This window comes from Nothoprocta perdicaria, unplaced genomic scaffold, assembly GCF_003342845.1.
Source record: "Nothoprocta perdicaria isolate Ctin4 unplaced genomic scaffold, notPer1 scaffold_86, whole genome shotgun sequence".
Classification (NCBI taxonomy): Eukaryota; Metazoa; Chordata; class Aves; order Tinamiformes; family Tinamidae; genus Nothoprocta; species Nothoprocta perdicaria.
The window spans coordinates 1,119,054-1,131,616 of NW_020456154.1; the positions used below are offsets into that span (position 1 = coordinate 1,119,054).

Genomic DNA, 12,563 nt, shown 5'->3' on the forward strand with positions numbered 1-12,563 from the left:
TCAAAACTTTTTTTTTTTTTTTTTTTTTAGTTGAATCTGTCATTTTGTAGCTGTGGTTCGCCTGTTGCTTTGCTGTCACGTTTTGTTTCCCATGAGCTGGGTATATTCATTAGTTACTCATTCTTGAGGGATTTTCTTTAACTTGGGAACTAAGAATAATTGACTCGTTATAAGCAGTTAATTTCTATGTCTCCCTAGTGGCAAAGCAGGATAAAATTAAGGCTCAAACTATCTAGATACCATATCTGTCTGTATAATAAGGAAATGGCAAGTAAGAAGGTATATTCCTTCTCTGTGTGTATATATGAGTAGATAAATACCTAGATATAGTTCTATAAGTAACATGGTCATATACATCTGCCTGACATACCTGTCGTGTTCTGCTTTGTTTTTCAAACACAGAATAATAGAGTTAAATGGAGGGCAGCCTCCTCTTACATACAAGCGATTCCAGACTCTGATTAGCAGGATGGAGCCCCTGGAGATGCCAGTGGAGACTATAACTCCAGAAGTAATGGAAAAATGTACAACTCCAGTTTCTGATGACCACGATGAGAAGTACGGGGTCCCGTCGCTTGAAGAGCTAGGTATATTTTAAGACTTCTTGATGTTGTGTAACGGATCAGCCTTAATCTAGCATTCAGGGCACCTGTTTAAAATAGCCACACGAGAGAGGTTCTGTTTGTGATTTACTGTTAAACTGGTACCAATTATGACATACAAGAGGAATGGAAAAACATAATCAATTTTGTAAATTCAAAGTTGCCGTGGAGWTTTTTTTTTTGAGGGGGTTAAAAAAATCATGTTTTTTTAAATGACAGGTCAAACTACACTAAATACTACTTGGTTTTGTATACTGTTGCATAGTTTGGTGTCTCGTAGCTATTCTGCCATGATACTAAATCATTAATAAACTACTAGTAGCCTTTGATGCTTCGTTTTATATGAAGCATGTTTAGTATCTTTTGCTTCAGATTCTTAGTCTGTCACTTTGGAAGTTAGTTTTAAAAAGAACAGTCTTGTCTTCAAGTTAAACGTTATAAAAGGCAAATAAATAACAAAGGCTAATTTGTCCGTTGCTTTTCTAYTTTGGCCAAAAATGCTATTTCCTAGAAGACTTGTGGGGCTGAGACTAATATGTTGTACTCTACAACATGTAATGTTAATGCTTGAACAGGCATGGATTTTCATCCAGGTGTTGCCTGACTTAGCTTTAAGGCAAACTCTTGCCCTCTTTCCCCTCCCCTCCGTCTCTCCTCAGCTCTGTGAGATGTGGTCTGAACTCAAATTGCCAACAAAGAAACCTGGAGCACCTTTGGCTGCTCCTCCCCTGCTTGGTGGTGGTCCCTGTGAGCTCTTCCATAACAGACCTTGCTTTCAAAGCTGTCTTAMTGCTCTGCAGTGGTTAACTTACAGGCGAGTGTGCCATCTCATGCACCTGATGAACAATCTCTGAAAAGAGAGCCAAAAACTTTCGGTATCTTCTAAGCTTTTGCAACCAACCTCCTGCCCTATCCTGATTGCAAAAAGGTTTTGCCARTTTTTGCTTCTTCATAGTAATTGGGGATTGGGGGTGAAATGGAGGTAAAAATCATGATTTTTTGGGGATGTTCTACATGTTGCAGAGCTGAGAATTGGAAAATAAATGAATGAAAGGTTGYTTTCTTTTCAAAGATGAGAGAAGTTGAATCAAAATAAAATCATTCTGCATTAAACTCCATAATGGAATGGAAATAGTGTCTCTTGCTAGAAGTAATGTGGTTTGATTCTACTTGGTCCCATTAGCAAGTATTGTTTTTAAAACTTGGACTTTGCCACATGTTCAACTTCAGGCTGTTTTCAACATACGATAAAAATGTATCCGAGTATCAGAACACAATACTTCTGTTGCCCTACAGTGTAAACAAACAAGGAATTTCCTTGTTTTAATTTGTCTTTCAGGTTTCGACACAGATGGTCTGCCTTCTGCAGTATGGCCGGGGGGAGAAACGGAAGCTCTGACTCGACTGGAAAGACATTTAGAGCGAAAGGTACCTTACAAATCACTGTAGAAGCAGCATTTGGTACCTGGCAAACATAGTGGCTCTTTGCAATTGAATGCAAGTTTAACAAACTTGAAACCAGGCCTATGTATAATGATATAAATCAGTGTGCTGTTTCTTGTTTTTGCCTGATCATAGCAGGGTTGTCTCAATTTTAACTTTTGAGAGAGTGTTTTCTACTGTGAAAAGCAGAGCATATGCATGTTTTAGYGGAGGTCATCTTAGCTCGAAACACAGTTTCCATTTATTTTCAAGAGGGATTTTCTGCAATATTTAATAGAAAGAGGCAGTTTGGAGAGCAAGTCATGCCTTCTGCATTGGGATGAGCTATCTGCTAAAGATCCCCCWGCTGCAAGAGGAGCTTCTAAGTATCGTAGATAACATCATCAACTGCCTAGTGTCAGTTAGAGGTCCTTGTGTTTAGTGTTTGATTTATCCCTTTCYCTGTGGTTACCGAGCCTCTGATCTGATGTTGATGTTCTTGATTCCTTAGGCTTGGGTAGCAAACTTTGAAAGACCTCGAATGAACGCAAATTCCCTTCTGGCAAGTCCTACAGGGCTTAGTCCCTACCTCCGGTTTGGTTGTTTGTCTTGTCGACTCTTTTATTTCAAATTAACGGACCTGTATAAAAAGGTATTATTTCTGCACAGTCCCCTTCTTTCTTACATGCAGTAATTCCTCTTCCCTCGTGCCCCTTTTCTACCTTCTACTAATGAAATGTTTCTCTTTAATGGTGGCTTTCAGGTAAAAAAGAACAGCTCCCCTCCCCTCTCTCTCTATGGCCAGCTGTTATGGCGTGAATTTTTCTACACAGCAGCAACTAATAATCCACGATTTGATAAAATGGAGGGAAACCCTATCTGTGTTCAAATTCCCTGGGATAAGAATCCTGAGGCTTTGGCCAAATGGGCAGAAGGCAGGACAGGTTTTCCCTGGATTGATGCAATTATGACACAGCTGCGCCAGGAAGGCTGGATTCACCATTTAGCTCGGCATGCTGTGGCTTGCTTTTTGACTCGAGGTGACCTCTGGATAAGCTGGGAAGAAGGCATGAAGGTAACGTTTCTCATCCTTGAATTTTTTTTAAGGTGTCTATTAAAATCTCAGAAATTCATTTTAGATTTTTTTTTACTGTACTGTATAAGTTTAAAATGTAAAACTTAAGCTGCAGGCAAAGGTAAATAATTTTGATCAAGCCAATGGCACTGAAGTTTTGCATTTTGAATGAATTTTACTGGAATATTGGAATATTCCTTGCATTCAAAGCAGGTCTGCAGTTCTTTTCAATTGCAGAGTTCTTCCTAAATCTTTGCAGATAAATATAAGTTCTTTTAAATGAAGTTTTTTTTCCTTCTTTTCCCTCTCTCCTGTGTGACCAATTTCTGCTGACCTCTCTAATATCTCCTTCCCTACAAAGGGAAATCAGCCATATGAATTAGATTGAGAAAAGAAAAAATTGAGAATGTGTCCTGTCTTCTACTTCTTGTCCCATAGTCTCACGACAGAAGTATGCACAGGGGCAGTATGGTTTGACTGTAGTTTCAGTGCAGTTGACTTCTGTCAAATATCCTGGATGCATGAGTTTGTTCCAAGAATAAATATTAGTCTCTTTTTGAAGAAAAGAAATTTTCTTCAAATGGAATGGAAAGAAATGGAATTATTTATTCTCTGCTCTTTGCATCCTTTTTTTTGGAAGGTAGCATTTTAATGAAGAATAATTGTCAAAAAAACCCTACAAACTATTATTTTGAAAATTTTAAGAACAATTATTTCCCATCAGAATTGTGACCTCATATTTATGTGTGTGTATATAGTCCTATGAAATTTCACCTTTGCAAACAGATAAGTTGCAAGCAAACACTTTGCAGTAACAAAAAAAAAAAAAAAAAAAAAAAAGCTTTGTTATACAACAACTTAAGCTGCTTTAGGAATTTTCCTTTTGTGGTTTACAGGAACAGACATGGCAGATATCAATGTATATGTAACAGTTTAATGAAGATTGAATCGGAGTTTTACAGATTAAAAAACAAATTGTCCAAAAGTCCGGACTTTTGCAGTGCAAGTTGGTGTAATTTAGACATCCGCAGCTAGCAAAAATTAATCCGGCTTCCTGAGCCGTGCTATTAAGTCTTACTGCATGGCAGCATCTAGTGGAACAGTTGTGTGCTAACATTTAATATTACTTTCATCTAAACATCTTGTTACAATATTAGCTACTTCCTGTTGAAAACATTTTTACATCCTATTTACGTTGGTTTTAGAAGTGCTTCTTAAAACTAATTTTTCAAAACAAATATTTTCTAATGATTGCCTATGTTCAGCCAAAGCTACTTTTGTAACTCTTATTCAGTGTATAGTGTGGTATGAATGCCCTGTTGAGTAAATGTTGGGAGATCCTTTTTGAATAGTATGACCTTATTTGGACTTTATTTTATAAATGTATATATTTATATAATATATAATTTATATTCAAGTTAGGTTATAATAGTAAGATGTGTTAAATTTTAGTGTGTTTGAAGAAAGCTCATGGTTTCCCTGGGGCACTTGGAGATGATACAAGATTGAAAGGAAAATCAGGACTTGTGGGGAAAATCACAAGTAATTGCTGTAAAGATGCATCTACTCTAAATGAGATGCATCTACTTTTCAGTGCTTCCCTTCCCCTCTTTTTTTTTTTGTTAATAAAAAGACCTTTAATCACGTTCTTCAAAGAAGAAGTTTTTTCTCCTTTTCTTCCTTTTCTTTCTCTCCCCTACAGTTTCCTCTGAGTACTAGATCCCTACTTTTGGTGGTGATCTCACTGAGCAAAGAAACTTTTTGTGCAAATTAGACTTACCTGTATTATTAAAAAAAAAAAAAAGTGCTAAAAACGTGACTATATTAAAAGGCTTGAGTATTTAGAGTAAGACCTTGAAAGTTTCCAAGATCCTCATGGGATCTTTTTAATATAACAGGAAGAATAGCACTTGCCAGAGGAGACATCTTTGTCTTCTAACTAGATTTCCTTATCTGTCTGACCATTCCTGGGTGTGCTTGGTGGTTAATATACCTGCAGGAACTGCTGCTCACGTCCATAACACTGGGACTTGTTAGAATAATAGGAACTCTGCTTCTGAATGCTGGTGCTGCCCTGGATTTCCTGCATGTTTCTCCTGGGTCTCCTTGCACGGCAGAAGCTGCTGAGGAAGCTCCAGTCTCCAACCAGGCAGTCTGAGCTTGAAACCTTCTCCCCTTAGGCTGCCTGCTCTCTGGACGTCTGCAAAGCTTATTCGGTTGTAAAATAAAGCAGCAGCTCTCCTGACAACAGCAGCAAAGAAACTTGTGAAAAATCAGACTCCAGCCACCCTGTGGGAAATCTATTGTGAAGAATGCATTTATGCAAGAATATCTAATTACTTGCCAAAATCTCAATGCTAAGAGCAAGTTTTTACGTGAGGAGAGCCACACAGGTGCTTTCACCATTGTTCTTGGGTTTGGCTTTTAGATAGTTGCACTTGTGTGCTGAGCCCTTGGTGAATGTTGCCAGGTTAGAAAGAGCACTGTCATGTTGAAGAGTGTGGTTTTTCTCTGTTGAAATCTGAATCTCTCAACAGTTTCTGTGAATAGGTATTTCAAAGCTGTTCTCCTCTCTGGGCTAATTTGGTCCTCTTTATTTCTCAAGGTGTTTGAAGAACTCTTACTTGATGCGGATTGGAGTGTGAATGCTGGAAGCTGGATGTGGCTCTCCTGCAGCTCCTTTTTCCAGCAGTTCTTTCATTGCTACTGTCCGGTGGGTTTTGGCAGAAGAACTGACCCAAACGGGGATTACATCAGGTAATTCTCAGTCCAGAAACTGCAATGCCTCGTTAAATTTGCTTAAACTCCAATGGCTTTGTATTTTAAATGTCTTTTTTGCTTCTTCCAAGACGTTATCTGCCTGTACTCAGAGGCTTCCCTGCAAAATTCATCTATGATCCTTGGAATGCCCCGGAGAGTGTCCAGAAGGCTGCAAAGTGCRTTATAGGAGTCAACTACCCCAAGCCCATGGTGAATCACGCAGAGGCGAGTCGCCTCAATATCGAGAGGATGAAACAAATCTACCAGCAGCTGTCACGATACAGAGGACTGGGTATGGCTGGAGGCCCTTTGTTTTATTTGAAAAAAAAAAAAAAAAATTACCTCCTTTTCCCTTATTTGGGGGCTTTGTCCCATCGCAGTGGGAATCGTTTGTGAGCTCTGTGTTGTGCTGGGGGGTTGTATGTTCAAATAAACTCAAATATGAGATCTGTAGCCAGGAAGGAGAAGGCAGCTTGCATGGGAATGCCTCTTTCCATATGTTAACTTGCCTAGAAAACTACTTTTCAGTGGGTTTGTGRAAACCTCTGTTTAAACTGGGTCTTCTGAGTGTTGTGATTCTCTTGTACATCTTCACAGTAGGGTTTAGAAACTGGAAGCAGTTCATTGCTTAAACCATGCCATTTGCAAATGCTCCAATAGACTGGTAAAAACTCTCGTAGCCTTCTCCCTGCCTTGGGGAGGAAAAGAAAAATGTGTTGGGAAGTAAACAGTCTGCCCTTGCATCGCTCAGCAAGGGATGAGCAGAGCAGTCGGTGTATTCTTATGGTACTAGGTATAGAAGCAGGAGCCGTTGCCCTCCTGTGCAAGTCAGTGAATATCTGCAGCTGAGGGATGCTGCAGAGCTCATCCAGGATATTTTGTACAAAGTGCACTGTAAATTTTGTGAACTAAAATTACCTGGTAGCATCCCAAGCATTTCTGGAGATGAGGAGTTGCTCTGTGCTTAAGAACTAGCTATTAGGAGGTGGAAGCAAGCTACACTAAACCTCTTTTGCTGTCTGTCTTTRTACCATTGAATTATTTCCTTGTTTAGGTCTTCTTGCAACAGTGCCTTCTAATCCAAATGGAAATGGAAATGGTGGCCTAATGGGATATTCACCAGGAGAAAACATTCCTGCTTGTAGTAGTACAGGAGGTCAGTAAGATTCTTAATTCACAGAAGTATTGGAGCTGAACTGCACAACCATTGTATGTTTTATCGGAAAGAGATGTCATCAGTCGTGCTTTAAAGTGCAAATGGGTCAAGCAGTTTCAGGTTTATTAAGTTTGTTAATATTTGTACAAAGAAATCTTCCGTTCTTTTATATGAGAAACAAATGCAAGGTGATTGTTGTTGTTGTTATTTTTCCCCGATTTATAAATTAACATGTATCAGTTTGATTTCCAAAGCCCTGAAACACGTGATCTTATTTTAGAAATCAACAAGCCATTTGACGTTTGTGGTGAATAGTGATTTTTTTTTTTTTGAATTCTTTTAAGTCAAACCTGTTACTTTGAGTCTTTTAATGCTAGCGTTAAATTGATCATTGGAATCTGTAAGTCTACGATATTGTCAACAGCAGTACGGTGGACAGTGTCTGTGAGTACATGATATCTAACTTATATAATTTTGATGAAAATTAGGCTATTAATATTCTTGATGTAATTTAGATTAGTATTAATGAGYTACTTGGAAAGAAATGCAAGATGAACACAAATATAACATTGTATAAATGTGTAGTGCATCAGCACGTTGATTGCTACGTACACTTGGGTTTCCCTTTTAAGAGGGTGCAGTAGAAGTGGAAATTTGCTGGGTTTATGTTCAGAAGCAGGGTGTGGAGGAAGAAGTACCTGCTTGGTTTGACTAAGCAAAGCTGCTGTTAGAGAATAAACATTTAGACTTCTAGAAGCTGAGTGCTCGAGCTTTGTTTTGTTTATTTTAAGTTTGGGGGTTTAATAGATAAAGACAGCTTAATTCACCAACGTTAAGTGYTCTTTTTCTCCCTTAAAATACATCTACATATAAGTTCTACTTACCTGCCTTATATAAGGAAGATGAGGGTAACCTACTGTGTCTCAGATAATATTTATCTGAATTTGCAAATTCAAATTTGCAAAGTGCAAATGATTAAATGGCCTTAATATCTCTTGCAAGATTTCCTTTTTTTTTTTTTTTTTTCCTTTTTTTAATAGCGGGGGAAAAAAGCGCACTTAAACCTGACCTCTGGGGGAGAAACACTACTTCTAACTCTAAACCAGGACTGTATATCCTAAAACRTGCGTTTTGGTGATGTGTAAGTTACCTTTTCACCTTTCCCAGGAGCTCAGTTAGGAGCAGGTGAATCTCATGCTGTTGGTGGTCAGMCCTGTGCCCTGGGAGATTCTCATGCTGGAGCAAGTGGAATTCAGCAGCAAGGTATTACRGCAGTGCCAGTTGGCAACTCCGGGAAAACAGAGAAAGCTTCCTAATAACTTGGCTCATTTTTTGATGACAGTTACTGTCTACAACGTGAAATGGCCTCGTTTCTTATCTTTCAACTTAAATTATCTTTTAGAGTAATGTTGCTTGTCACTTTTTCTAAAATCTTAATAGAGAACAATATTCATATATTRTTCCCGTACTGGAGAGGAGACAATAACAGGTATAGCTTAAAAATCCATTAACAGATATCATGTGTTATTTGAAATGCAAGATACTTAAAGAATTAGTATGTTTGTGCTTTTGATGGCAAAACTTTCCTGATTTTTATTTCATGTTTCCTATATCAACCTCCAATGTTTTATCTGGGTATTCTTATATAATGGGAAGTGGGTTTTTTATTAGTATTACTATTACTTTAACTACACAGAAATTCCAGCAGTGGTTTGTAGTAGATCAAAATTGCAGGCAGATTTGCAGATTTATCCCAACTGTCTATTTTTTTTTGGTCATCTTGATGGAGGTTGTATATTAATGGGTCACAAAAGGCTCTTTAAGTGTTCAGAATATAACTGGAACACAGTAACTTTATGTGACAAAAAATGGTTTGTGCCTTTCTGTAACTTTTTTCCACAGCTAAGCTGCATTATTGTTATAGCAATAATAACAAATCTTTGATGAAAAGGATGGTGGGAGTTGGCAGTACAAAAGCTAAATTTTATAGCAGCTTAGAAAATGGTAACATATCCAAACACCTTATACTTGCAACAAGAAAAAGGTAATATCTTTGTATTTAATACATTGCTTTACACCTATTTAATGATAGCATTTTTAAATTACAATAGGTGATGTTGTGAGTTTTTTGTAATTAAACTTTTCTTCATTCAAGGTTTTTTATTGGTATTTTTCATGCTAATGATGGAAAACGGATTGGCTCTTTTATAAATCTTAAGGAATGTAATTGTGCACTTAATTCTCATTCTAAAATTTATCATAATAAATATCTACTGTATCTGAACAGGTTACTGTCAAGCAAGTAGTATCTTGCACTATGCTCATGGAGACAATCAACAATCGCATTTATTGCAAACAGGTAATTAAAGAAAAAAGGTTTCCTGTGTACCTATAAAGGCACAATAGAGTCTTAAGTATTGGTTTTAAATTATCAGGAAGAACATCCCTTGGTACTGGCATTAGTGCAGGCAAACGCCCAAATCCAGAAGAAGAAACTCAGAGCATTGGGCCAAAAGTCCAGCGACAGAGCACAAATTAAACTGGTAAGAACTGAGAAAACTTCAAAGTTATCCTGTTAGTTGTCAGTAAGTGATTGTACAGATTTTTGCATCTGTTAATACCATTTGTATTGCTGCAGTGCTAAGTACTTTAAATAACTGTTGCAGATCCTCCAGCTTCCAGTGCTGTGCAAACATTCAACATAAAATTCTGTCCATAGAAAGCTTGCAGAGTAGAAGATGGGAATTAGAARAATAGATCAAGATAGAAAAGCAGCAGGTTCCTTATTTGAGGTGTCAGAGAAATGGAGATGCATGAGCTGTGTAGGATTTTGTTTATGTCGGCTGAGATGCTTTATGTAGCCTCATGTGTTATCTGCTGCTTAATCATGCCCTAGGCTGTGCCAGCAGCACTGCTTGAGAGGATGTAGAGTCAGCTGCATCAGAAAACTGACAGGATTTAAAGGAAGGTCTCAGAGTAAAGCTGTAGGTGTGCAAATTGGGAAGGCCACGTCTTGAGTGGCTATATTTAAAACAAAACAGCAAAAAAAYCCCAGCACTGATATAGTTTTGGGGTTCTTGTCCTGGAGCCTTTTGTCACTGGTCCRTAATCCCAGCAGGATGCTCAGGTTGCCAAAATTTGTCAAGAAAAGTATAAAATTGTGTAAATTTTGATATGTGTAAAATGATCAACATCAAGAAGTCTGCATTTTCGATACCATTACTTGGAGGGAGAAGAGGACCAAAGACATTATACCCTTCCCTGTGAGCTTGAGTTAGAGTAATTAGAAAAATCACTTAAGTTGCATGTTAAAGATTAATTGCTCAGAAGGGAAGCCAGGAAAGCAAGTCTGAAACAAGAAGGGACAAGATTTCAGGACCAGCAGTTATATAGAATAAGGCAGCTGACATGTCATTCCATCCTTATCTTCCATAGATAAGAGTCGGTCATTATGCAGTTTGGAGAAAGCAACAAAAATAACGGGTGTAGAGCCTGTGGTGGAACTGGGAGAWAGGGACTACCATAGGGCACTCACAGAAAGCACCTCCAGCATCTCTGGAGATAAGATAACAAATGTAGTCCTTTGTATTTGCTTTTGACAGCAAGATCTGATTTTGCTTGTAATGCAGCCTCAGCGTTTTGGCAAAGTTATTGYGTTGCATTACAAATAGTTGTGTTGTACAGCCCTGATTCAGTAACGAGCTACAACATTGCTGCCTGGGTGCCTTTCGCTCTGCATTTCTTAAAGAAGTGAGCTGAGACACTGCTGCTCAACCCCTCTGCTGCTCTTCTCGTGTATAGAGAGCAGCATGAAGGGGCTTTTCTGGCACTCAGATGGGCTCAAGCACAGCACCAGTCCAAGAGAACACTTGTTTTGATAGCTCTCTAATTCTTAATATGTGCAGATTTCCTTCAGCGTCCATGTTTTGTATTGCAGAGTTCCTTAAATGTAAATATTCCTTTTCCTTTGTAGAAGTGACACCTGCAGAGCAAACAGCTGGCTCCTTTATAAGCTCCTCTTAGAGAGGAGCTCTGGAGAGGTGTCTAGTTCTGCAGAGAAGACTGATCTTCTCGTAGGGGCATCAAGAGCATTAGAATGGGATATAAAAGTCAGACAAGATTCACAAGCACTGCTGGCAAATAGGTGCACACTTTGTGACGAGCAATAAAGCACAGAGGTAGGCCTTTAGTAGGACTTTTCCCCCCTCCATGGGCATCAAAGGAGTAAGAATAAGAGTTCGGAGTCATTTGGACCTGTAAAAGTGCTCACTACACTGAGAAGAGGGGAAAGAGCATCAGTCCCTCAAGTTCTTTCTGCCTTCCTCAAAGAATTTGTCACCAACTGCTTAAATGGGATTTTTTTTTTAATTGCAGCATTATTGGAAGAGGACATACCACACCACGAGCCCGCAGGACAAAATTGTGCTGCTCTGTATTGGAACTGAAGTGTTGTGGGAGTACTTGTACTAAAACAACATGCTTTTCATAAATTATTTTCAATTGTTCTCAGTTGTTGTAAACAAGTCCAATTTTTGGAATGTGTTATTTCTAACTGGCATTTCTATGGTTTTTAACTTTTTAATGACTCTTTCACAAAGGGGAAATTGAGTTTTGTATATAAAGTATTTGGTGAGGAATTTGTTAACTTAATGTAAATATAAGTATTCATGATTAGCGATAGACCCATCAATATATTTTTGATAATCTTTCATGTATATGTTAGTGGGAAAMGCTGTAGTGATGTTCTGTAACACGGATGGACATAGAAGATTTTAAGGTTTTTAAACTATTACTATTTTTAGATTTCAGAATTTGACCTCTGTACGATCCACTTCTTCATGCTTACATTATGGAAGTGCTTAGGACTGTGTTTAATCGAAATACATTAGAGTTGCAACCTTTAATAAGTCCATTTGTATATAAGTCATATGCCAATTTTTGTCAGGTTGTAAAATTATCATGTATGTGTCCAGTCCTTGTATTTCGCAGTTGCCTTGTTCRGTAATGACATGACCCTATTAATAAAATTGTATATACAGACACCTGTGTCTTTCTGTGTATGCTATTGCTCTGGTATATATTTCTTAACAAAATTAGTTGGGAAAAAGTAAGGGAGACATAATATTCTGGCTTAAAATGGAAGCATGTACAATTATATTAAGTTTCACCCCAGTTTCATCATACTGAAGCARGAAGCTGTCCAAATTTTCTGGCCACCTTCCTTGCAATTGCGTGTACATATTCTTGCATTATTTTCCCCAAACAGATTTATTAGGTATTTCTGCAATATTTAAATTGTATGCATTTTTCCTTACTTATCTTTTACTTAATAGTCTCTCAGTCCTTCTTACAGCTGCGTTGCTGTCCTTCAAGGATGTTGTATCTGCTATAGTCTCAGAACGTTCAGATCTCTGAAGAATCAGTCTGAATTATTACATCAACATAAAACGAGGTCAATTGTCTGCTTAAGTGGGTGTACAAATTATTCTCAGGTGTGAGGAGTTAATTATCTCTTATCTCTTTTTAGTGCCATGGGATTGACGTGGGG

General features: G+C 38.0%; 1 protein-coding gene across 2 annotated transcripts in view; it reads left to right on the top strand.

Annotated features, from left to right (window-relative positions):
• Positions 1 to 12,025, top strand: part of CRY1 (cryptochrome circadian regulator 1) — a 36,136-nt gene extending 24,111 nt beyond the window's left edge. The window contains exons 4-15 of one of the 2 annotated variants that reach the window (XM_026052221.1): positions 403 to 587; positions 1,942 to 2,030; positions 2,536 to 2,676; positions 2,788 to 2,893; positions 2,978 to 3,099; positions 5,705 to 5,856; positions 5,949 to 6,151; positions 6,914 to 7,015; positions 8,183 to 8,278; positions 9,303 to 9,374; positions 9,451 to 9,558; positions 11,390 to 12,019. In XM_026052221.1, the coding sequence (XP_025908006.1) occupies positions 403 to 587; positions 1,942 to 2,030; positions 2,536 to 2,676; positions 2,788 to 2,893; positions 2,978 to 3,099; positions 5,705 to 5,856; positions 5,949 to 6,151; positions 6,914 to 7,015; positions 8,183 to 8,278; positions 9,303 to 9,374; positions 9,451 to 9,554 (1,372 nt within the window). In that variant the 3' untranslated portion in view covers positions 9,555 to 9,558; positions 11,390 to 12,019. Of the gene's footprint in view, positions 1 to 402; positions 588 to 1,941; positions 2,031 to 2,535; positions 2,677 to 2,787; positions 3,100 to 5,704; positions 5,857 to 5,948; positions 6,152 to 6,913; positions 7,016 to 8,182; positions 8,279 to 9,302; positions 9,375 to 9,450; positions 9,559 to 11,389 lie in introns of both variants that reach the window. The other variant, XM_026052220.1, reaches the window with a different exon arrangement.
• Positions 12,026 to 12,563: the final 538 nt, after the last annotated feature.